At 39.8% G+C, this 25,209-nt stretch overlaps 1 protein-coding gene across 3 annotated transcripts in view; it reads left to right on the forward strand.

Moving 5' to 3' along the window:
- Smarcc1 (SWI/SNF related, matrix associated, actin dependent regulator of chromatin subfamily c member 1) overlaps positions 1-25,209 on the forward strand; it is a 108,588-nt gene that overhangs the window by 69,849 nt on the left and 13,530 nt on the right. For 2 of the 3 annotated variants that reach the window (XM_055601532.1, XM_055601534.1), the window contains exons 23-26: positions 909-1,023; positions 2,614-2,768; positions 11,095-11,229; positions 20,740-21,001. In XM_055601532.1, the coding sequence (XP_055457507.1) occupies positions 909-1,023; positions 2,614-2,768; positions 11,095-11,229; positions 20,740-21,001 (667 nt within the window). The remainder of the gene's footprint in view (positions 1-908; positions 1,024-2,613; positions 2,769-11,094; positions 11,230-20,739; positions 21,002-25,209) is intronic. The other variant, XM_055601533.1, reaches the window with a different exon arrangement.

Raw genomic sequence — 25,209 nt, forward strand, 5'->3', positions numbered from 1 at the left:
GTGCTTGTGAGCTGCCATATGAATTCTAGGAATTAATCCTAGAATTCTTCAGAAGAATAGCTAGTGCCTTTGTCTGTTGAGCCATCTCTCCAGACTCACCAAGTCAGTAACTGACTCTTTTATAGACTGAGTTCTGTAGTCTGTCCAAGGTCACAAAAATTTCAAAATTCCCAGATGTTGAACTGCTGAATTGGTTTTCAGTTACCAAAGCAGATCACTGTTCAAATGCTTTCAGCCCTTTAAAACAACTAGTTGAGGGCTGGAGAGATCACTTAGTTAGTTGTTCAACACTTTTCACTTGAATCACCACAACCCCCATAAACTCCCAGTGTCCATGATGGCCTGCCTCTAATTTTAGCCATAGCAAGATGCCTTCAAGAGACCTTGCCTCATAGAATAAGGTGGAAGTGCGTTTGGGTGCTAATTACCAATATCATCCCCGGGCCTTAGTGCATGTGTACCCACAAATCTGCTTGCACACATACGCATATATATATATATATATATATATATATATATATATATATATATATATGAAAATGAGGGGGGAAATAGAAAGTCAACTGTGTGGGTTTGTGTGTGGTTTTTAGATTTTTTTACTCAATAAATAAAAATGTTTAGGTACTCTGACATTTCTTTGGGCATTTTAAACTTTTTTTGTAGCAGAGGTTGCAGAAGCACCAGTCACTATGTGCTTGAAATGTTTTATCTCATGAACACACAGGTTTCTAACTGGTTTAAAGTATGTATATCAAAATTAACCTCTTTTCTAGGCCTTCCTTACCTGGCCCTTGAAATATAGTCTATATCTTGCCAAAGAGTGAAACCTTTTGTTAGCTTAAGATATTTTCACTTCTAAAATGACTGTTTTACTTACTCCCTCTTCTCTTGTTTTGTACTACTTTCAGGCAGAAAACAAAGTGGAAAATGAATCGGATGAAGGTGATAAAACCCAAGATGGAGAAAATGAAAAAAACAGTGAGAAGGAACAAGATAGTGAAGTTAGTGAGGATGTCAAGCCAGGTGACTTGGACCAGGGCTTCTTAGACTATGTTAATCCTGTAACTTTACAAGGCACTGGAGAAGTTCTGCTCAATGTTGTGGAAATGTTCTTTCACTCTTTAAAAACATCAACCAAAACTACATGTAAAGAAACCTGTCTCCAAAAAAAAGTTGTACTATTTTTTTCTTTTTACAATGTGTTTTTATTGTTAGTGGTGTTGGGGATTGTTTGTTTGTATTTGCTTGACAGGCTCTCTCTAAGTATCCCAGCTGGCCTAGAACTCACAGAGAACTGCCTGCCTCGGCTTCTTATGTGTTTTAAGGCTTTGAGATGGACTTCTGTTTTCTGTGCATGGGTGTCTTGTCTGTGTGCATGTCTGGTACCATGGGTTTGCATGACTGTGTGCTACTGTGTGCATTTCCCATATAGGTCAGAAGTGGGGGTTGGAACCTTGGAACTGGAGTTCTTAGACAAGTGTAAGCTGACAGTCGGGTGCTGAGATTTGAGCTGCGTTCTCTGGGAAAAGGAGCCAGGAGTGCTCTTAACCACTTTGCTCTAATCTCCTGCCTTTGTTGTTGTCTTAAGACAGTAGCTGAAGCAGCCTAAGCCAGCCTGAAACTTGCTACATAGCTGATACTGGTTTTCCACACCTTAACTTCCTGCTCCTTTCTCCTTTTAAGTAGTAGGATTTTAGACTTTTGCCTGTATACTGGATTTTGTCATTTCTTTGGATCCAGGGTGTGGGGCGATAATTGAGCCTAGGGTATTTCATACTGTGCCACCGGGCCATCTGCATGGTCCTGTTTGGTGATTGGTTTTACATTTTTGAGGCTGAATCTTACTAAGTTGCCCAGGCTAGCCCTAAATTGACTCTATGATCTTGGCAGTCTTTGTACTTACTGTTCTCTAGTCTCAGCCTCTAAATGAGCTGACTTTACAGGCCTCCAGAGTGCTAAGATTCAAGGCTTTGTAACACCGTGCTTGGCCCTTATGTTTTATGTAAGTTAGATACCAGTGCTTATTCTGGCACTGCTTTTTTCCTCTTTGTTTTCAATAGACTTTAAGCAAATTGTTCACCAATATTTAAATTTCGTTGTTGTTTGGTCTGTGTATATCTGTGTCTGCCTCCTATTACTTCCAATTTATATCTTCCTCGTTCTTTTGGAGAGATGTCACTCTGTCTCTCTGCCCTATTTCTGCCACTTTATTCTGTCTCTGGCAGTAACAGCCCAGCCTGCCTGTCTCAGACTTGTGGAGTACTCTTCTCCATGTCTGATTTAATCCAGACTCAGGGTTGTCCTTAGATCATTACGCTGCTTATTGAACTAATATGTGAGCTTTAGGCTCTGTTTCCCTGAGCTTACCTTTATAACCAATGGAACTGTACACATAGTTGAGAAAATTGACACAAAGACGAAGTGTAGAACTTCAAAACTCTCTCCAATATTTTAGACTATGCATACTCAAATACAGGGGGTGATTCAAAGAAAGTATTTTTAAAAGGTAGAAAACGGCATTGAAGGCTTCATAACATCATATAGCAAAAGTGGGTAAGATGGGTTATTGAGGAAAGTGCACGCATAATAAAGCTTTTTAAAAAATATTTTCAGAAGAAAAGGAAAACGAAGAGAACAAAGAACTCACTGATACGTGTAAAGAAAGAGAAAGCGATACCGGGAAGAAGAAAGTGGAACACGAGATTTCTGAAGGAAATGTTGCCACAGCCGCAGCAGCTGCTCTGGCCTCAGCTGCTACCAAAGCCAAGGTTTGCCCCAACAGCCCCTTTCCCGTGCTCTCCTAAGCCATGAATGGTCATATTGTTTTTAGTTAATTGGGAACATTGAGTATAAAGAACCTCCCTCCCGGCAGGAGATGGCTGTTTGCTTGAATGGCATTTCTAGGTTAAGAAATCCCTAAGCAGAAGGAGGGTGTTGAGAGTAGATCCGGTCCTAAAGGGTGACAGTTTCCTTTCATTCATTGTTGCCGTTAGCTTTGTGAAGGCCACCAGTTGAAGACATTTTTTCTTCCCCCTTCAGGGTCTCATTTATCTTTTCATTTTTAATTTGTCTGCCGAACTTGTCTGGACCATTGTTCCAATAATTTTTACCATTGAATTTACGATTGAAATATTTATGATTTTTAAGACAGAGTCTGCTTCTTTGTATAAATACTTCATCCTTATATTACAGATTAAAAAGAAAGAGAAAACTTAAAATAGCTTTTTCTTCTTGAATTTGCCAGCTTTTCTGGGGGTGGTTTCTTCTATTTATAACATAGTATCGGCTGCACTGCATATTTAAGAAGACAGGAAAATGTTATTTTCCCACGCTTTGTGTTAATTTAGCATTTTAAAGCATTCTAAAGATGAATATATGAAATTTGTTTTAAAATTTCATCTATTCTTCCTGTGTGGTTTCCTTCCATTATAATTTACCAGATTTCAAGAACCACTAGTTTCCAGAACATTCCTAATCATATATCTTGGGCATTTTGTCACACATTGGTACAGATGTTCTTTCATGGTCCTTTAAAACACTCTGCTACTCTGCATACTTACTCAAGTTTTTAAGCTGTAAGGCATGATTCAGAGCAGATTCCCAGGTAAACCATTTTAAGCCATAGAACCACTGTTTGGAGTTTCTGCTCCTCTGAAGGAGTCTTCCGCAGGGGTCTTTGCAGGCCACAGTGAGTGTGTTTTGTCTGTTTTTCTTCTTGAGACAGGGTTTCTCTGTGTAGCCTTGTGTGTCATGGACTCGATTTGTAGACCAAGCTAGACTCAAACTCAAAGAAACCTGCCTGCTTCTGCCTCCCTGAATGCCAGAACTACAGGCATGCGCCATCGCACATGTTTTTCACAGATGCTTTTTAATCTATATATGTTTTCTCTCATACATTTTACCCCGGCCTACCTCCATCTCCCTGTTCTGGGATAAAAGGTGTGTACCACCATGCCTAGCTTTCTTGTGAGGTTTGAGGCATGGTCTTACATAAAAGTAAGTGCTAATGTAGATATGATTTGTTGCTTCTCTTTTTTTTTCTGGTTTTATCCCTTCATTGGAAAGGGATAAAACCCTTTCCAGTCCTTCCTGTCTTCTGCCAGGTTGGATTACTAGGACCTCAGCTCCTTGTCTCCAAACTGTATGGAATTTTGCTTGTTTGTGTTGTTTTGAGACAGGGTATCACTGTGACCCACCTGCCTGTGCATATTGAGGTTAAAAATGTGCTCCACCACACCCAGAAGTGTAGGGATATCACTTGGGACTATCACATCAGGAATAGCTAATAGATTAGAGGCTATAAGAGCTTCCCTGCTTTCTTAGTCTTCAGACTTGTAACCTTTGCTGAACTTTGATTTCTTGGTCTTTGGTTTTCCCTGCCTTTTCTGGTACCAAGTCTGTAATAGCTCTTTCACTCATCTGATAGGTACCAGCCAGTCTGAGGTATCCCCCTGTGAATCCTTCCTGTTTTACTATGCTGTTATCTACCATGCAGTTGAAGTGATCTTCTGTGTTTGCTTTTGATTTTTAATCATGTGTATGCCGCATATGTGTTTCATGCCCCATGGAGGCCACTGGTAGTTGTGAGCCACCTGATGTGGGTGCTGGAATTGAATTAGGACCCTCTGGAAGACCAGTGTACAATCTTAACTCCTGTTCTCTCTAAACATTGTGAGTTTTTCTTTTTCTTTCATGTGTATGGGTATTTTGTCTGCATGTGTATCTGTATGTGTGTGCCTGAGGCTTGTGGAAACTACGACAGGGTATCTGGTCCCTAGCACTGGATGGTGGTGACATGCAATCAAATCCAGGTCCTCTCCAGGCACAGCCATTGAGCCATCTCTTTTTAACTTTTTTTTTTTTAATTTTTATTTTTTTCTTCACAATTTATTCATTATATATCCCAATTGAAGCCCCCTCCCTCAACTCCTCCCAGTCCTAACCTTTCTCCCTCTTCCTTTCTATTCATCTTCTTCCTCCATGGCCTGACAAGGCCGCATTACCAGGCAACTGAGTTCATGACAGAGGTGCAGCCCCTCTCCCCTCACTCAGAGATATACATGATGGAGACTGAGCTGCCAAGCGGCCATATCTGAGCAGGGGTCTAGGTCTCCATGCATGGTCCTCGGTTGGTGCATCAGTCTCTGTAGGGTCCCTTGGGCTGAGGTCCTTTAGCTTTGTTGGTCTCCTTTTGGGGCTCCTGTCCCCTCCCATGTCCCTCTATCCCTACTCTACCCCCATTTTTATTTATTATTATTATTATTATTATTATTATTATTAAAGTAAGTAGGACAGATAAGCCTTCCTCAGCTCTGAAGTTTTCAAACAGCACCTGCTTCAGACATACAAGGTTCCTGCAGGCCAGGAGTACCTACGTATCCCTTATGTTTAATGGGTTTCCCAAGCTTACCTCCTAATATGTATTTAGTGTTACTGCTATATGATATGGATGTATGAAGTGTGCACATGTCACATTGTATGCGTGTGAAGGTCAGAAGACAACTTTCAGAAACTGGCTTTACAGAATTAGTTCTCTGCTTCCTTCATAGAGGTCCTGGATGTCAAGATCAGGCCATCAGGCTTGGTGACACTTCATCACCCAGTGAGCCATCTCACAGGCCCTTTTTTCTTTTCCCTTTATATAAATGTAATCTCAATAGCAATGATTTTTAAGAATTAATTTCTCGTGAAAACGTAGATTAGTGAAGAATTACTATTTGGGGTTTTTTGTTGTTCTTGTTTTATTTTTTACCCTCCTTTAATGCATAATCCAGGGTCACATTGTTTAGGCCAGTCTGGCTTCCATGGCAAGATCTTTCTGCCTCTGCCTACCTGCAGACTACATTTATATACATGTATATACCACAATGCTGTCATGGAAACACTTTTTTCAGTAACCTCCCTATCTCTCACTTAATTAAAGTTTTAAATTCTTTACTAGGGAATTTAGACCTGTTTTATGATTAGGACATTTATTTAGTTTTAAGCCTCTTTTCTTGCCTTTCCTTTGCAATTATTTTGTTTCTTGGGGTTCTGAAAAGGAGAACCTAGCATTTCTGGACATTTCTTTCCTTGGGCTTGGTTCTATTACATTTCTTCCTGAAACTTTTCCTCTTCTTACCACTGTCCTTTGCTTTAGGATATTTTACATATAAGTAAAAATAAATTGTATATTACCTGTTTATCTGTTATATACTAGGGACCATTTTCCATGGCTCTAAGATTCCTTCTTTTCATAAAAATATTTGTCACATATCAGTAGGCCTAACCCTTGCTGTTCTGTGCGGTTGAGAAGACTATAGTTTTGGTCACTCAGTCTATACTGGCTCATCATCAGCTCTATTTCCCAAAAGTAGGAAGTTCACTATTGAGTCTTTCTTGTTTTCTTCTCGTAACCTTAGCTGACCTGGAAGTAACTCTGTAGACCTGGCTAGCCTTTAACTCAGAGATCCACCTGCCTCTGCTTCCCCAGTGCCATGTTAAAGGCCTGCACCACCACTCCTGACTTCCAGTGTTCAGTAGGAAAGCAAATTTCCTTGTAATTTGTGACAGTAGTGCTAACTGTTGGCTGTATAGGTTGCACATGTGAGTTTAGTGGATACAGCTCACAGCACATAATCATTTTTGTGCTACATAGTATTCAAGGGGGCAAGGAATTCATTTAAATTACTATAATTAGCAAAGCTTCACCAAGCATTTTCAGTTTCTCTTACTTTGTTCTTCTGTGTCTATAAACAGCTTTGTTATTCAGTGTTTGTCACCCTCGTACATGGGGAGGTAATTAGAGTCTCTGGATCCAGCTTTTAGACAGACAGGTGACATCTGTCTTCTCACCACCCTTGCCATGGAAGGAACCCTTTGGGCATATGTCCATTTTTTCATTTCATCGGCTACCAAGCTGTGATAGGCCACACCTGTGTTAGGAATGCAGCAGTATGAGCAGGTGAATCATGCCTGGCTAGGTGCTCTGTGTAAACTAGAAACCTCAGACCCAGGATATATTTATTTTTCTCAAGAAAACAGAAATTTCATTTTCTCAAAATTATATATATTTGCCTCAGATTTCTTAATAACTTACTCTATGTTCACAAAAACTAAAATGGTAAACATGGATTTGTGGTCATGGAAACTAGGCAACAGAAAGACATTTTCTTTCCAATCAAACATACATCATTTTTGCTGCTTCATCTTGCAGTTACTGGTTGAAATATACTTAAATTGGCGGGTTGAGTCTTTTGGATGTCTCTTGACTCTGTTTAACACTACTGTGTACAGGTAACCAAAAGGATGACCTCTTGGGCCATTGTGTCTGCAGTTACCTCTGTTCACTTTCATCCTTGATTGAATCAACAGAAATTACTTCCAGCCATTGGAATCCCTACCTCAAGCCTATTCTAGTGAAGTAACTATTTTCCTTAATGATCTCCTCTAGTGGTTTTTCCCTCATTCCATATATATTCTGTGGCACATCCTTATTCTACTCATGTCAGGTCTTTTGAGACAGGGTTTCTCTGTGTAGCCTTGGCTACCCTAGACTCGCTTTGTAGACCAGGCTGGCCTAAAAACTTCATGTGAGGTTTTATAAAGTCAATTCTTGAGTAGTTGGGTTCTCCCTTTGCTGAGACTCTTTTTTCTAGTTTTTCCCTTCATCTTCTATAACATGTCCTTTTGCAATTCTTGACGTCAGGAATATGTATTTGATATTCCATTGGCTAGCTACTGTACATGGCTCTAATTTGAATTTCATTATACTTCAAGAGTTTGACGACATACTGTAACTCTTCAAAAAACCTGTTTTTTTAAAGAACTCTGAGCCAGAAAAGGTGGTGCACACCTTCTTTAATCCCAGCGCTCTAGGAGGCAGAGGCGGGTGGGTCTCTGTGTGGTTAAGGCCAGCCTGGTCCACAAAGCAAGTCCAAGACAACCAAGGATACACAGAGAAACCCTGACTCAAAAAAGTAGAAAAAGAAGAAATCAATCTGACAATCCAGAAGTTTTTTTGTTTTGTTTTTGAGATTATAATTACAGCATTTCTTTTTCTCCCTTCAGAGCCTCCCAGGCGGCCCTTCTTGCTCTTTCAAATTTATGCTCTCTTTTGTTATTTATTGTTATTGCATGTGTATATGTGTGTGTATGTATATTCTTAAGTTTAACCTTTTCATATGTCAGAACCTAGTTTCACCAAATGAGCCAAACAAGGATGACACTAATAGACAAGGCCTCGACCCTACACAAAGAACAACAAAATTTTTGTTCTTAAATTTTCAATGATGCTTATATTTTTTGTTTGAACCTTTTTTTATACTTTATGCCCTTTTAGCTTACATATGTCTGATTTGCAGTTTGGAGGGGGCATATTTTTAGGGATGCTTCAAATTTCCTACATAAACCTATAGTTTTCAGTGAGTTAGAGTCACATAAAGATGGGTCTATGCAGTTAGTCCTCTCATGGAAAGTGTTGACAGTGGGTGTATGACAGAACTAACGAAACTATTTGACATCTGTTTGTAACTTTGCAATTTTGTGTCTTATACATGGGTTTTCTTGTTTGTTTTTTTAAAAATAGACACAAACCACTAAGATTAACAAGGATTTGCAGACCTGAGTACCTTGTAGAGAACTTAACTTCCTAAAGTTTTTCTCTGACCTCCACAAATCTACTGTGGTACCCAGGCTCCTAGTCACAAATAACTGCTCAATAATGAAATAAAAGTTATAATTTAAATAAAATTATAGGGTGCTGGAGAGATGACTTAGCTCTTAAAAGCACTGGCTATTCTTCCAGAGGTCCTGAGTTCAATTCCCAGCAACCACATGGTGCCTCACAACCATCTATAATGCCTTCTTCTGGTGTGAAGGCACATGCGAAAAAAACACCCATATATACAAAACATGTCGTTAGAGCCAGGCTTGCAAGGTGCCGCACACCTTTAATCCCAGTACTAGGTAGGCACAGACAGGCGGATCTCTGTGAGTTTGAGGCCCACCTAGTCTACAAAGTGAGTTCAGGACAGCAAGGCTCTGTTACACAAGAGAAACCCTGTCCCCAAAACCAAAGGAGGCAGGGAAAATGTCAGTTAATAAAACAAAGGGGAAAAATAGTAGTTGAGTCCAGAAAGATGGCTCAGTTGGTTAATAACTTATTCTTCCAGAGGACCTAAATTTAGTTCCCAGTACCCACTTTGGGTGGCTCATAAGTGCCTGTAATTCCATCTCTAGACAATCTGATGTCTTCTTCTGCATCCCAAGGAGACTGTCCACAGCAGACAGATTCACAGACATTTATATATATACTTTTTTTAAATAAAAAATGATTGGCTGGGTCTTAGTCACCCACCTTTAATCCCAGCGTTCAGGAGGCAGGAGAGGGCAGATCTGAGAATTGGAGGCCACCCTGGTCTACAGAGCGAGTTCAGGACAGCCAGGGCTAGAGAGAGAAACAGTTTCTTGAAAAAATCTGTGTAATGAAAGAATTTTTAAGAATGATAGTTAAAGCTGTCATATCTGTTTCGCTTCTACAAGCCTATCTTAAATTTTTCCTACATGTTAACTCTTAGGTTCTACAGGAAATAAGGTTATAATTTTCTACTTATAATTCAGTTTTGTGTATAAATACGATGCATGCAAAATTAAGCGTATAATGATATAGAGACTGAAAAATGTGATTTTGTGGGGTCTGATCATTGCAGGTAGAGTCTGGCCAAGTAAGAATAACAGGCCAGTTTCTTCTTTGTGCTGTTTAGTACACAAGAAGCATGAATGCAGCTCACTGTTCGACTCATGGCAGTGGAGTCGTTGAGCGTCTTCCCAGAGAGACTTCCTTTCTGCACCTGTGTTTGGTGGTTTGTTTGTTTTTTAATTTGTTTGTTTTTCTTTGTTTTTTGTTTTGTTTTTGTTTGTTTGTTTTTTCAGTTTTTCAAGACAGGGTTTCTCTGTGTCCGATTTTTCTTGGCTGTCCGGGACTCTATTTGTAGACCAGGGTGGCCTTGAACTCAGAAATACATCTGCACCTGTATTTTTGTGTGTAGCTCTGAATATTATCCTCAAGCTTAGGGTGAAATTCTATCTGGTCTTTTTTGCCCATTCATTTGTGATAGGGTATTTGATGCTAAAGAGAAAAAAAAAATGTTTATCCCTGGAAAATTGATAGCAAGGAAAGGATGGTGAGGACAGATGAGAGCAAATCATCCTTGTTGTTCTTACCTCATCCTTTGAGTTCACATAGATACATAAGTAGGTAGATATGTAGGCTGGTTGATAGAGCTTATCAAGAGTCTTTGTGTGGCTGGCGGTGGTGCACACCTTTAATTTCAGCACCTGGGATTCAAAAACGGGTGATTCTCTGTGAGTTCTAGGACAGCTTGAGCTACATAGTGAGACCTTGTCTCAAAAACAAACAAAAAAATCCATAAATATTTAAAAAGTCTTTGTTCCGATAGATAACCTTCCCTACGTGGGCTCTCCTCCTTTGGTAGAGTGTTCCTTAGGAGGAATTTCCTCTAATTCTTTACAATAACTTAAGTTGGGCTGGAGAGCTGGCTCAGAGGTTAAGAGCACTGGCTGCTCTTCCGGAGAACCTGAGTTCAATTCCCAGCACCTACATGGCAGCTCACAATTGTATCACTCCAGTTCCAGGGGATCTGATACCTTACAGACACATATACAGGCACAACACCAGTGCACATACAATAAGAATAAATTATTAAAAAAAATTAAAGATTGTGCTACAATAACTTAATGTTTCTGGGGTGTGAGAAGCCATTCCATGGTGTGGAGGACAATTTGATTCTCTCCTTGTGGTTTCTAAAGGTTAATCTCATGTTTGTTCAGGTGAAAAACAGTTGCCTTTACCCACTGAGCCATTCTGATGGCCCCTTTCAAAAACATGAGGGTTTTTTTGTCTCTCCTTCCCTTGGTCGGGGGGTGGGTGGGTGGTGTTTTTCTCTATTTCTATAAGAAACAGGCATTTTCTCTGATAGAACAAAGAGTTAATGCTTTCCGTTGAAATAAATATTTAGAAGAAACATAGAGACCTATAAAACTTATTTCTCTAAATCTCAGCTTCTTAAATAACTGTAGCATCGTTCCTCTTAGCACCTGGCTGCTGTGGAGGAGAGAAAGATCAAGTCCCTGGTAGCTCTTCTGGTTGAGACACAGATGAAGAAATTAGAGATCAAGTTGCGACATTTCGAAGAGCTGGAGACTATTATGGACAGAGAGAAAGAAGCTGTAAGTATTACATGGTGGAATTTTCATGGTGGTGCTTTGGAAATTTAACCCGACTACCTTTCAGAGATAGAAGTTAGGTAATATAATGGTGTCCTGTTTAATTGTTCTCTCTAGATATTTTGTCATTCCCTATATTTGATGAACCAATGATTGTAAATAATGGTTTCTATCTACTTTGTAACTTCTAATTCTTTGTATGTCTTGGCTGTGTACATACTTAATATTAAGATATCTCTTTTACGAAAGTTAAATCTTATACTTCTGCCTTATTTGTCAGTGAAGTAAAACCCTATAAATCCAGTGTCTGGTTCAGGGTTTTTTGTTTTTTTTTTAATTTCTTTAGCATAAGTATTAGAAAAACTGGTTCCCTTTTATTTTGTAATGTCCTACTTACATTTCCTTTGACTTTATCTCTCACTCCTCTTTCCCTCTTCTGGAGGTTGACTGGTAGCTGGAGGTTGGCCCAGGTTGATCCGCAAACAGCATTTGCCGAAGCTGCTTAGGTTCTGCTGCTTACGTGTGATTAGTTTGGTGTCTACAAGTTGCTACTCAAGAACTACACATGAAATCATACATTAGTAAGCTGTTAGCCTTGTGAACTTGTTAGTTAGGTCAGTCGTTGTGCCAGTGTATAATATCTAAATATTCTAGTTTAGTCTTCTAAAAGGTATTTTATAAACCTAGAAACAAACATGCTGGTTACCCTGATTGTCCTCACTGAGGAATCCAACAGTGATGCTGCTCAGTCAGTCTGTGAGCTTTCCTGGGCAGGCAGAGACAGCAAGATGTCAAACGTGCTTACCTGCTGTGCTATAACTTAGGGACAAACAGGACATTGTCACTGTCTTTTAACCTAGAGTCTCTGATATGTATATACTTCTGTCCCACTTCTTGGGTGAAATAAGTGAAGCTGATAACTATCTTGAAAACTGCCAAGTCAGTTTGGTTCATTTTGGGGCGCGTTCCTTCTTGGCTTTCCCCAACACAGTTGCTTTAAGACTTTTCTTCTTTTTGTTTTGTTTTTTGTTTGTTGGTTGGTTGGTTTGTTTTTGTCCTTTCCTTTTGTTTTGTTTTTTCAGCCAAGGCTACTCTGAGGAAACCCTGTCTCAAAAAAACAAAACAAACCAGCGGACTATCTTCACTAGTCAGTTGTGAGTTTTAAGTTGGACTCTACAAATTAAAGTCCAAGAGTGGTTGTGATTTCACAAAATCCAGAGGAGTTAAATATAACTTTTCTTTTTCTTTCTGTCTTTCTTTCTTTCTTCTTTCCTTTCTTTCTCTCTATCTCTCTTTCTCTCTCTCTCTCTTTTTTTAACTTTTTGTGAATGGGTGTTTTGTCACATGCATGAAGTACCCACAGGCCAGAAGAGGGCGTTGGATCCTCTGGAACTTAAATTGCAGACAGTTGTGACCTGCTATGTGGGTGCTGGGAATAGAGCCTGGAGCCTCTGCAAGAGCAGCCAGTGCATTTAACCACTGAGCCATCTCTCCAGCCCCACTGTTCTTATTTCCCATAATTTATGTTTATACTGCTCTTAATAATTTTATCTATTTTTGGTTAGACTTTTTTTTAAATTTATGTATTATTTATATAGTATTCTGCCTGCATGTGTGCCTGCATGCCAGAAGAGGGCACCAGATCTCATTATAGATGGATGTGAGCTATCATGTGGTTGCTGGGAAATGAACACAGGACCTTTGGAAGAGCAGCCAGTGCTCTAAACCTCTTGAGCCATCTCTCCAGCCCCCTTGGTTAGACTCTTAATATATTGTATCTTTCTGTGAGACTTAGAAAGCCATCCCTCAGTCACAGGTTACATTCTAAAGCATGCTACAAGAAGACCAAAATGACATTTATCAAAACAGTGCAGACTCAGCTTGAAACACACAGAAACAACAGCAGTTTTCTTTTTTTCATGAGTATAATAGGACTGGCTATGTATCATTTTATCTTGGAGTTTTTCTTTGAATGTCTCCATTACAGTCAGCAAATATTGAAAAAGAAACTGCTCATTAACTCTAGTTTTGAGGCTAACCAGTATCAGCTGATACTTGAGTACTTGGCAATGTGTGTGGATGGATTGTTGTCAGACCCCTTACCATTTTTTCCTTCTTTTTCATCCCTCGTCTTCCTTTTTGCAATTTGGGAGAATACAGAGTTGGGGAGAAAAGCTTTTGTGAACCTAAGCTCACTTGTAGTTGTTTATGATGAGTACCTTAATTCTGAAGAGGGCTCTGTTGTGTGCTCCCCTTGGATGCCATTATGCTTTGTATGCCTGGTTTAAGAGTACTACAGGAAATTTAGTGCAGCAGTGCATGCTTCAGAGCAGAGCGTATAGGTAGCCGCCACCAGAGTCGTGAGGACAGCGGACAGGTTCGCTAACACCATATTTATATGAGTAATTTGTGTTATTTTCAGCTTTTAGTCCATAGTCCTAGGAAGTGGCGGACAGAATAATGCAAGTGTCCGTAGGTGCAGAGTCTGGCATTGCTGGGAACACCTGTAGCCAGCACTCCTGAGATGGAGGCAAAAGAATCTGGAGTCAGTAGTGTTCTACGTAGCAAGTTTGAAGCCAGTCTGGAACTACAGGAGACTGTGTCTCCAACGCGAAACCTAAAGAACCAAAATGAAAAATATCTATAGGATAATGTACGATCTTGTCAATATTTTGTAGTTGTTTATATTATAGGTAGACAGCATTTATGAGGGGAGAGAGAATAGGGTCCTCATGCAATTCAGGCTGTCCTTGAATTTGAACCTCAGATACTCATGTTCTAGCCTTCTGAGTGCTGGCATCCAAAATATCTTTGCATGGGCTCTAGGGATTGAATTTACATCACTGGCTTTTGAAGCAAATCTTTAAATCTTTTATCCCCTGAGCCATCTCACTAGCCCAACCTTAACATTACTTTTGTTTATCTTTGAAACTGGGTCTTTTTTGTGTAGCCCTGTCTTAGAGCACTCTAAGTAAATCAGGCTGGCCTTGAACTCAGATCTCCTGTTAGACTCAGTTTTCTCTCCACCATGTGGACTGGTGGATCAAACTTAGATCATCAAATTTGGCATGCTCTTACACACTGGGCCATTTCACAGTTCCTTCATTTATTTTATAAACCTTGGCAATAAAAATAAATAGATGTTTAGTTAACACTCTGTAGTTAAGAGCACTAGCTGGTCTTCCAAAGGACCCGAGTTCAATTCCCAGCACCCACAGAGCAGCTCACAACTGTAGCTATAACTCCAGTTCCATGAATTTTGACAACCTTCATACCAGTATACGGAGAATACAATTTAAAAAAAAAAAGTAAATAGATGTTTAGGTTTATTTTTTTAAGTTAGATAATAAATATATTAAAAGGTATCTTTTGATTTCTTTTGAGATTGAGGCCAGTGTAGTCTACAGAGAGAGTTCTAGGACAGCTACACGGAGAAACCCTATCTTGGAAAAAAACAAAAGGTGTCTCTGTAATTACAAATGCAATTTCCTCCAGCCTCAGCCTTCAAGTTCTGGAATTGGAGGCATATACCACCACTCCTAGCTTCATAGAACTGTTTTAAGTAGACAAGGCCAGTGATCCCTCAATCTCAGATGGTGAGACAGGAGAGGCTTTCCCAAGTTTTCCTGTAGCTACCATACATTCAGTGTGGTACGTGGCTGCATACACACACACTTAAAGATGAAGAAGTTAAGTGGGCAGCTTTCTAGTTTTAAAAATAGTTTGAAATAGTTTTTTCTATTTAAAAAAAAAAAGTATCCCCCCCCCCAAAAAAAAAATGTACTCATACTAGCCATAACTCCTGTTTCTAGTCTCTTTCTACACTTCCCAACTGGTATGACCCCTTTTTTCTCTTTGTAGATGTGCGGTTTTTTTTATTTTATGTATATGCATGATCTGTCTGTATGTACACCTGCATGCCAGAAGAGGGCATCAGAGCCCAGTATAGATGGTGGTTGCTGGGAATTGAACTCAGGACCTTGCAAAGAGCAGGCAGTGCTCTTAATTGCTAGTCCATCTCTCCAGCCCAAAGTGCTTATTCTTGACAGTTCTTATCAGTGGAGTGATTAAAATATGTGACCTTTTCTCTCTGGCTTCTTTCATTTAGCATGTTTTCAAAGGTTGTCCATGCTACCTAGCATATGTCATAAAATATATTTAACACTATGAAAAGGCTTTATTCCTAGAGGTAGTATAGTCACTGTTAGTTTGGTATTTTCCAGAACATTCTCATTATGTTTTTACATGATCACAGCATTTGTATGTACTTGGGATTATAAATATTTTATGTTGCTAATTGATTTTCTTCCCACTAAGATTCTGACATAACTATATATCAGAAATAACATTTTACTCATTAGCTTTGTGCCCACAGACGAACAATTTACTGGGACAGATTTCCAGATGTCAAATTGTAGCTCAGTGGTTGAATACTTTTAAAATATGCCTTAACACTGCCAACTTTTGTTTAAAAATTCCTAGTTCCCATTCTTCCTGATTATTGAGAATGGTACTACATTTGGGACACCAAAATTGGTTTCAATTCTTTTCAAAAATTTTTGGTAGTTTTTACTTTTTTATTAGTGTACAAAATAGTAAATTTCATTATGAGATTTTTATAATATTTTACTCAACCTTCCTTTTCTTCCCCCAAATAGTTGCCCTCTGCTTTCATCCCTGTTTGATATACTTGTTTGCATTGCGCTTTCCACATAGAAGATAGGCATATGGTACTTTATCTTTTTAAGTCTACCTTACTTTACTGGGAATAACTTTCTCTGTAGCTATGTGAAGTTGCACTGTGTATACACACCACATTTCCTCTGAACTATTCACCTGCTGATGGACATCTAGGCTGACCCCGTGCCTTCACTGTCGTGAGTACTGTTGCAATAGGCATACACGAGTAGCTCTCTCTGAATGGTGTTGGTTTAGGGACCCTTTGGATCTGTGTGCACAGATTGTGTTGTACGTTTGTGTATGTGTATTGATTTCTACAGTGGCTACACTAGTTTTCATTTCTATCAATAATTTGTTTGCCTTGTTTATTTTGTTTTGTTTAGTTTTTGTGGGGTTTTTTGTTTTGTTTTTTGAGACTGAGACAAGGTTTCTCTGTGTGGACCTGGTTGTCCTGTAACTTGCTGAAATCCACCTGCCTCTCTGCCTCCTGGGTGCTGGAATTAAAGGAGTGTGCCACCACTGCCTGTATTACATACACTTTTTTGAGGCTGGACTTGCTCTATAGCCCAGGCAGACCTCAAGGTTCATCTGCCTTGTAGTTCATCTGCCTCAGCTTCTTGAATGCTGGGCTTAGATTCCTGTGCTGCCAGTTGGCCATATTTTTATCTTGTTTTCTTTTTATAATTTATGGATTTGGAGGGGAAGAGGGAGAAAGGGTGGGACTGGGAGGAGATAGGCAGGGGACTACAGCCAGGATACAAAGTGAATAAATTGCAATAAATAATAATAAAGAAAAAAATTTAAAGAATAGAAAAAATTTTGGATTTCTAGTCTTTTGGCATATGTAGGTTTCAAGACAATATTTTCCTGTGTAGCCCTATTTTGTCCTGGAACTTACTCTGTAGACTAGGCTGGCCTTGAACTTAGAGATCTGCCTGCCTCCCAAATGCTGGAATTAAAGACATGCATCACATGCCCGGCTCAGTTTCTAGTCTTAACCTGAGCTGACTTTTTTGTTTTCTTTCATGAACAATGTAAAGAGAGGAATTGATTAATTTTTCTACTCCTGGTGTCTAGCTTCCTCAGAACCACTCTGTGAAGAGGTTGTCTTTTCACCGTTGTATCTTGGCACCTTTATCAAATGCTAGGTTCTTGTGTGGGTTTATACAGTCTTTAGACTTGGTTTGATAAAAAGTGAAGTAGGGGCATACTTCATTTACATGGTGAGCCAGGATGTAGCAGCTTTTTGAGATCTGCTGCTTCTGCCCCAGAGCAGACATGAGCCTAGGGCATCTGGGAGCCCAGAGCCATCTGGAGCCAATTGGGAAGCACAATCTGGGCCTCATTCTCACCTCAGGAGACTTGTTCATCCTACATTAAAGCTTTGTATTTAAACTGGGTTTTCTTTTCAGGAATGTGTGTTTAATCATTTGTCCTTTTTTAAGTTATTTTAGTTACCTTTTTTAGTTACATAATTACTTCCTTTTAATTACTTTCTGTCTTTAAGATGACAGATACAGTTTATCAGAGTAGCCAGGAGGGTAGGGCCAGGCCATTATGGTTGAGTTTGTGGCTAGCTTGGGCTGCAAGAGAGACCCAGTCATAAGCCTTTTTCCTCATACCCAACCGTGTCTCACCTCTCTTAAAAATAATTAAAAGAAGAAAAAAAGAATAAATGAAATGACAGAGAAAGTTTAGAAATAACTAGTATAATTGAGGGTACCTGATTGTACGTAGGAGTAAATTTTTGCTTCCATTCTTTTCTTATGGTGTTTTTCTGGTGGTGGTAATAGGTTTTGATGCAGGGCTACACTGGTAATCTCCTGGCCTAAATCTCTCAGGCACTAGGATTGTGAACATATTCTACCGTATTTGACTTTCTTTTCTCCCATTTTGCTAAGATAAAGATGTTGTCATAGGTCCAAGATGAAGTCATAGAACACAGATGATGTCATAGAATCCAGATGAGGATAAAGAGGTTTTACTTGTTTGTTTTTGTTTTTGGGGTCTTTTGTTTGTTTGTTTTCGTTTTTCTTACGAAGAAGACATCAAGCTGGGCATAGTGGTGCATGCCTGTAATCCCACGGCTCTGCGGGGCAGAGGCAGGCAGATCACAAAATGAGTCCAGGACAACCAAGCCTACACAGAGAAACCCTCTCTCGAAAAACAAAACAAAAAAAGGAATCGATGAATTAGGCCACTAAAGAAAGGCTAGTTGGAGTTTGAAAAAGAAGACCCCCCCCCCAAAAAAAAATAAATAAAAGGAAACACTGAGTAGTTAGTACGAAGATCGAAAACATCCCTTCAGAGACATCACAGTCTCTCCATTAGCAGATCTTTACCTTATTTCTGTAGTTCTTAGATAGCTTCAGGACCAGCCACACTGTCCAGAACGTAGTGGCTCAGGAGCTTTTATTGTGTGGTCTCTTGGGTGTCGTTACTTAACCTCCGTCCATAATTGAACTTTTTTGGGCATTCTCTCTTTAGGTCCTAGTTCCTTTCTTGTCATGTAAAGAAGTCCATCCAGGCAAGAGTCTTGCATGTCAGCTTGCTAGGACTGGGACTGCGGTGTGTAGTTCTGTCTCGCTCTGCAAGCCATCTAACCAAATCTCGGGATGTGGACTTGAGCATCTCCTACCTCTTTCTGTCTTCCTCCTCATGTGAACATAGCTCTCCAATGGTACTTTACCAGCTACTCCTTCTGCTATGCAGTGATCTTTCTCACTCCATTCCACAGTAGATCACCTCTCCCAATTTTTGTAAGTTAGTTGTCATGCTTATTCTACCTCGTTTTTGCTAATCATAGTATATAGTGTTTATTCACAGAACTGGCTCTTTCCAAAAGCCAAAATGTTACATTTTCTTAACCTAGTAAATGGCTGAAAATAGTGATATTCAACAGAAGTAAAATTTGAGCCTCACATGTAATTAAGACTTTTGTACCAGTCATGTTACAAAGTTTAAATAAATGAAATGATAATAATTGTTTTTTACAATACTAATTTTGTAAAATGATTTTATTGTTTTTTAATGGGCAGTAACATGGTTGAGCTGAAAGGTACTTACAACCTAAGTTTAGTTGCCGGGATCCATGTGGTAGGTAGAGCCATTCATTTCAAATAAGTCATCCTCTCTTCTCCATGTGCGCCTATTTCTGTTCTTCACATTGGCCATATTTCAAAAGCTCAGTACCTAGATGTCTCTTGTGTATGCTTTGTACACAGTGCAACCCTAGGAGAGGACTCCAATGTGGAAAATGACGGAGTGGGAAACAAGTAACCACCTATGTGTATAGCCTTCCATATTTCCACACATTTAGTCTTTTTATTTTCTTTCTATTTAGGTTGATTTTCTTATCGACCCAGAATTTAAGGTGTACTTCATTGGCTCAGTTACTATTAAATGAATTACTATTTGATGAATTCTTCTGCACTTACAATATTTGTTTTTAGTCAGTGTCTCCAACCCAAACTGGCTTCAGCCTCATGAAATGCGGAGCAGGATCTTGAGCTCTTTTTGGTTTTTGAGACAGGGTTTCTCTGTGGTAGCCTCTTGATTTGCTGAGTGCTGGGGTTACAGGCATGTACCACTGCACCCGGTGGATCCTCCTGCCTCCGCCCCTAAGTGCCAGGGCTCCAAACTCGCCTAATTAATTTTCTTAGTTTTGTGTATTCATTTCTTTTTGTGTCATTTGGATTTAAACCAGAGCCTCATGCCTGTACTCTACCACTGAACTGAGTGCTGTTTTCAAGCCCTCAGTATTGAAATGCGTATTCTTCAAGTTTTCTTTTTAAATTCTGTTTAGTTAATGAACATTGTGAATTTGTCACCCAGTGCAATTTTATCTAATATTGCCTTTGCCATACTATTCCAGAGGTCCACATAGGAAAACAAAAATATGTGTTCGCCTAAGGTTTTGTCACTTCTGCAACATTTTATATTCTAAAATAGACAGCTACTGAGTGGATCACATCTAGAAGGTAGAACCGGGGAAGCTGGAAGGGGCTTTAAATGTTGCCTGTGAGGAACAAGTAGGCAGATTTTTTATCTAGAAAAGTATCAAGATCATTATGAAATGTAATTTTAAATGTTTGCAAGCCCAGTTGAACATGTTTGCACACCTTTAATCCCAACATTTGTGAGGCAAAGGCAGGCAGGTATTTGAAGCCAGGAGGGGCTATACTACGAGACTCTGTTTTCATGTAAATAAATAAAATAATACCTGCAGGCTTACCCATACATAGTGGCACATGACTGTAGTCCCAGCAATTTGGAACCTAACACAAAGATTGTTGGAGCCCAGGAATGCAAGGGTAGTCTGAACAACAAAGCCAAATACTGTCTCAAGTAATAATTATAATGATAACAGTAGATGATGGTGACGGTGATGAAGTGAAGATGATGCTGAAAGTGGGGCCAAAGGGCATTCGCCCCAGTGCTGTAGAGTTTAACAAAAAGATTTTAGACTAAACAGAGGGACATCCCTGGTAAGGGGTCTCTTCCTGTGTAGCATGGTGTGGCTCAAACTCAAGAATCAGAAAAATGCCCTACTTGTCATAAGTCCTAAGAAGGGGCTCAAGAGATGGCTGAGAGGTTAAGAGCACTGGCTGTTCTTCCAGAAGTCCTGAGTTCAATTTCCCAGCAACCACATGGTGGCTCACAGCCATCTATAATGAGATCCTGTGCCCTCTTCTGACATGTAGGCATACATGCAGGCAGAAAACTGAATACATGATTGATAGATAGATAGATAGATAGATAGATAGATAGATAGATAGAGTGAGTCCTGAGAAGCCTCTTGGTAACATTTTTCTTCTACTTCCTTTGTTACAGCTAGAACAACAGAGACAGCAGTTGCTCACTGAGCGCCAGAACTTCCACATGGAACAGTTGAAATATGCTGAGTTACGTGCTCGGCAACAAATGGAGCAGCAGCAACATGGCCAGAACCCTCAGCAAGCACACCAGCACTCAGGAGGCCCTGGTCTGGCTCCTCTTGGAGCAGCAGGGCATCCTGGCATGATGCCTCATCAGCAGCCACCTCCCTACCCTTTGATGCACCATCAGATGCCGCCACCCCATCCTCCCCAGCCAGGTAAGAGGAGAGCTCTGCTAACAGGAAAAGTTTGTCCATCTTGCAGCAGATCGTCAGGGAGGGTGCCAAGGAGTTGTTTCTAACAAAATGTTGACATTTTCCATTTTCATATACAAATTCAAGTGAGTTCTGTCATTACAATCACATAAATCTAGCCACTTATTTTGACCATTCTCTCTTATAGATGATTTTTCCTTGGGTACATTATCCTCTGAATCAGCATTGTATCTCAGAGTTTGTTTGTTTGTTTGTTTGTTTGTTTGTTTGTTTGTTTTTAATTTAATTAATTTTTTATTTTTTTATATTAATTTTAACTTTATTCACTTTGTATCCCAGCTGTAGCCCCCTTCCTCAGTCTCTCCCAATCCCACCCTCCCTTCCTCATCTCCTCCCATGCCCCTCTCCAAGTCCACTGATAGGGGAGGTCCTCCTCCTCTTCCATCTGACCCTAGCTTATCAGGTCTCATTCAGAGTTTCTTAAGACCTAGCACCAGGTTGGGAAAGGTACTCTTAGACTATCTATATACTGTCATTAGTTCAAGAAAACTTGAAAGACACAATGAACTTTTCATGACCCATTACCTTTCTACCATTTTCAATATTTTTTCATAAGATAATTGAATACTATTTTCTTCATAGTTCTGTAAACTTGTGTCATTTTTAATTTTACAATTATAAGTTTTCCTAGAGCCAGAGTTTGTGCTTTTTGGAATGGAATGCAAACCTTCTCTCCAAGATATGCAAAAGAAACAATTAAAGATATATATGAGGCTCTTTGAAGCCTCAGAAAGTCTCAACACCTTTGTTCTTCTAAGCACAAATCTTTAAATACTTTTCTAGACGTTAACAATCATATTTGTTTGCATGTAGAAACCATAGTTGAACAGTTGTGATCTGACAGCTTATATTATATGCTCCAAGAGGGGCCAGACAAAGTCTTCCTAGTGAGATCCAGAACAGCCAGGGCTGGTAGAGAGACCGTGACTCAAAAAACAAACAAATGGGACTGTAGATACTGCTCAGCGGGTAAGAGCATTGGCTGCTCTTCCAAAGGATCATGTTTAGTCTATGGCCGTGCCATCCTGAACGCACCTGATATTATTCAGAAGACTTGGATTCATTTCTGGTGTGGCAGCTCACAACCATCTATAACTTCAGTTCCAGAGGCTTTGCCCTCACACAACATATATGCAACCAAAACACCAATGAACATTAAAAAATAAATAAATGAATCTTTTTTAAAAAAAAAATTATAGCAACCTGAAGAAAAAGTTGGCTTTTCACATGTATGTGGGCATACATGCCTAAAAGATTGCCGTTGGGGAATCTATTATCACTTGATATTAATATGATTCTGGAAATCATCTTTGAAATCTGACGTGTTCATACCACAGGACACTCACTTTCTACCTCTGTCCAACTGAGTCAATCTTAAAATCTCTGTGTAGGCCTTATTTTCTCTTCAATTGACCTTTTAAAAGATACATATGCTCACTGTCACAGGCTGCAAAGTCATTTTTTATGGACAGTAGTTATTTCAAAATGTACCCCGTAAGCTGGGTGCCAGACTAGACTGCAGTCTCAGCTGCTAAGGCCAGCCTGTCCTAGACCAGCTTGGACTTTCAGAAGACAGAGCACATCCTTTTGTTGGTAGGTATTGCACTGCCTTGTGTCGCCACCTCATTTCATTCCTCGATATCCTGGCTCTGCACTTGAAGATGTAATCCATGGCAAGGCCACTGAGTCATGGCGGAGCCAGGATTCACACTGAGTTGCTTCTAATTCCGGAGTGAAGCCAGCACCATTGTGCTGCTTCCTGTGCCCCTAGGCTGAGAGGCCCCAGGTGACTTCCTCCTCATGAGGTGGGGCCAGCAAGCGTAGTCATGAGAGCAGCCAGCACAAAAGGTCAGCTCATCTTACCCTTACTTTCTCACCAGAATAGGTGTTTCTACATCAGATACTCATTGTGAGAGGGTGTGTCTTTTTTGGTTTGTGACAAGCTGTTCTTGTGTAAGTTTGTGTTTATGTGTATAATACACAGAGCCATACAATGGTTCAGTAGATAAGAGCACTTGATAACCAGTCCTGATTACCTGAGCTTGATGCATGGAACCCAAGACAGGACAAAATTGATTCCTAAAAGCTATCTTCTGACCCCTAACATTCTTGCCATGTCATGCATATCCCTGCATTCATAAAAATTCCATACATAAAATATTAAATTAATATAAATTTTAAATAAAAATTAATGTGCATTTGGGAGAATATATAACTCATAAGTGTTTCCTTAATGAGTTTAATAGAGATTATAGCCTCTGTAACAGTCTCCCATGTCTTCCTATCATGTTCTTCATCTGTGCCTTCCAAACACCGTGGCTAGTTTATTAATTGTAATCATAGTGGTTTGGTTTTTTTCTGGCTACCACTTATGTAAGATGTGTATACCCTGTTGTGAGTGATTGGGTCCTTCTGTTTGCTATGCAGTGTTCATCTGTTCCCACTCTAGTTTATGGATTCTTCTGTTGGGGAACAATGGAGTGCTTTTCAGGCTTTTGTTTGATGAATAGCTAATTCAGCTGTGAATAGCAGAAGCGTGTTTTTTAGCTAACATATGAGTATATTTTTATTGTGTGTGCCTATAAAATTGAGAATAGTCATAGGATGATGATGTGTTCATATTAGTAAATGCGGCCATAATGTTTCTAGAAGGTTGGGCCTGTTTAGTTTAAACAGGTGAATATAGTGAATATAGTCATGCACTCATTCACTGTCAGGTGAATATAGTCGATGTTTGTTTCTTTGAGGTTTGTTTTTGTTTTTTGTTAGTAAAATTAAGAACAGCATCCAAAGTTGGTGGTGTGTGTCTACAATCCCTGCATTCGAGAAGCAGTTTTAGGAAGATTAATTGAAACTTCAGCGCCAGTGAGGTCTTCATCACAAGTTCTGGCCTAGCCAGAGGTACATAGCAAATCCATTTCAAAATAAAATAAGAGCAGGTTTGGTGGTGTGCACCTGTAACACTCAGAACTCAGGAGACAGACAGGAGATTCACTGTAAATTCAAGGCCAAGTACGACTATATATTAAGACTTGTCTTTTAAAGAAGAAAGGGCAGCTGAGTCGTGACACATGCCTTTAATCCCAGAACTCACACTCAGGATGCATCTCTTAAGTTCGAGGCCAGCCTGGTCAACAGAGGGAGTTCTAGGACAGCCAGGGCTACAAAGAAAAGCTCTGTCTTGAAAAAGAAAAAGGAAATTCAAGTTACTGGATTTTGTTTTGTTTTTTGAGACAACGTATTTACATAACTCCCAGCTGGCCTCTGTCTCCCAAGTGCTAAGACTAAAGGTATGCACTACCATGCCTGGCTAACCTTATTGTTTTAAAGCTGGCTTACTTTAGTTTAAAAAATAAAAATAAAACAGCTGGTGAACTGGGCGTTGTAGCACATGCCTTTATTTCCAGCACTTGGGAGGCAGAAGCAGATGATCTCTGATTTTGAAGCCCACCTGGTCTGTTCCAGTACTATACAGAAAATCCTGTCTCCAGTAAAGAAACAAAGAAAAACGATAAAGCTGCTGAGTTTGTACACTTTTGCATGAGGCTAGCACCTTTGCTGATTACCTGTTTGTTTTAGTCAGGTTCTTGATATGTAGCTCTAACTGGCCTTGAACTCAGAGAGATCTGCCTGCCTCCGCTACCAATGCCCAGCCTATCTCAGTGCCTTTCAAATGAAGCTGGTGAGATAAAGCCTGTCCTCCATCTCTGATTTGTCACTGATAGAAGTTGAGAATCTGAGCAAGTCTGTACTGACTAGTTTTTATTGTCACCTTGACACAAACTAGAGTCACTCTGGAAGAGGGATCCCAGATTATATTGGCTTGTGGCAGGCCTGTGGTGCATTATCTTGCTTACTGGTTGATACGGGAGGGCCTAGCCTACTGTGGGCTGATATAAGAAAGCTTACTGCAGAAGTCAGTGAGAGAGCCTGTTGGCAGCCTTCCTCCATGGTTTCTGCATCAGGATTCTGCATGGATCTCCTACTCTGATTTCTCTCAATAATGTGTTGAGAGCTGGAAGTATAAATTGAAATAACCCTTTTTCTCTGCAAGTGGGCTTTGCTTACGGTTTATCCCAGCAATAAAAAGCTACTTAACACAAAGACCCTTCAACTAACTAAAGACAGTTACCAGGGAACTGGGTAATATT

The sequence above is a fragment of the Psammomys obesus genome, unplaced genomic scaffold (assembly GCF_907164565.1).
Source record: "Psammomys obesus unplaced genomic scaffold, mPsaObe1.curated_primary_1811, whole genome shotgun sequence".
Classification (NCBI taxonomy): Eukaryota; Metazoa; Chordata; class Mammalia; order Rodentia; family Muridae; genus Psammomys; species Psammomys obesus.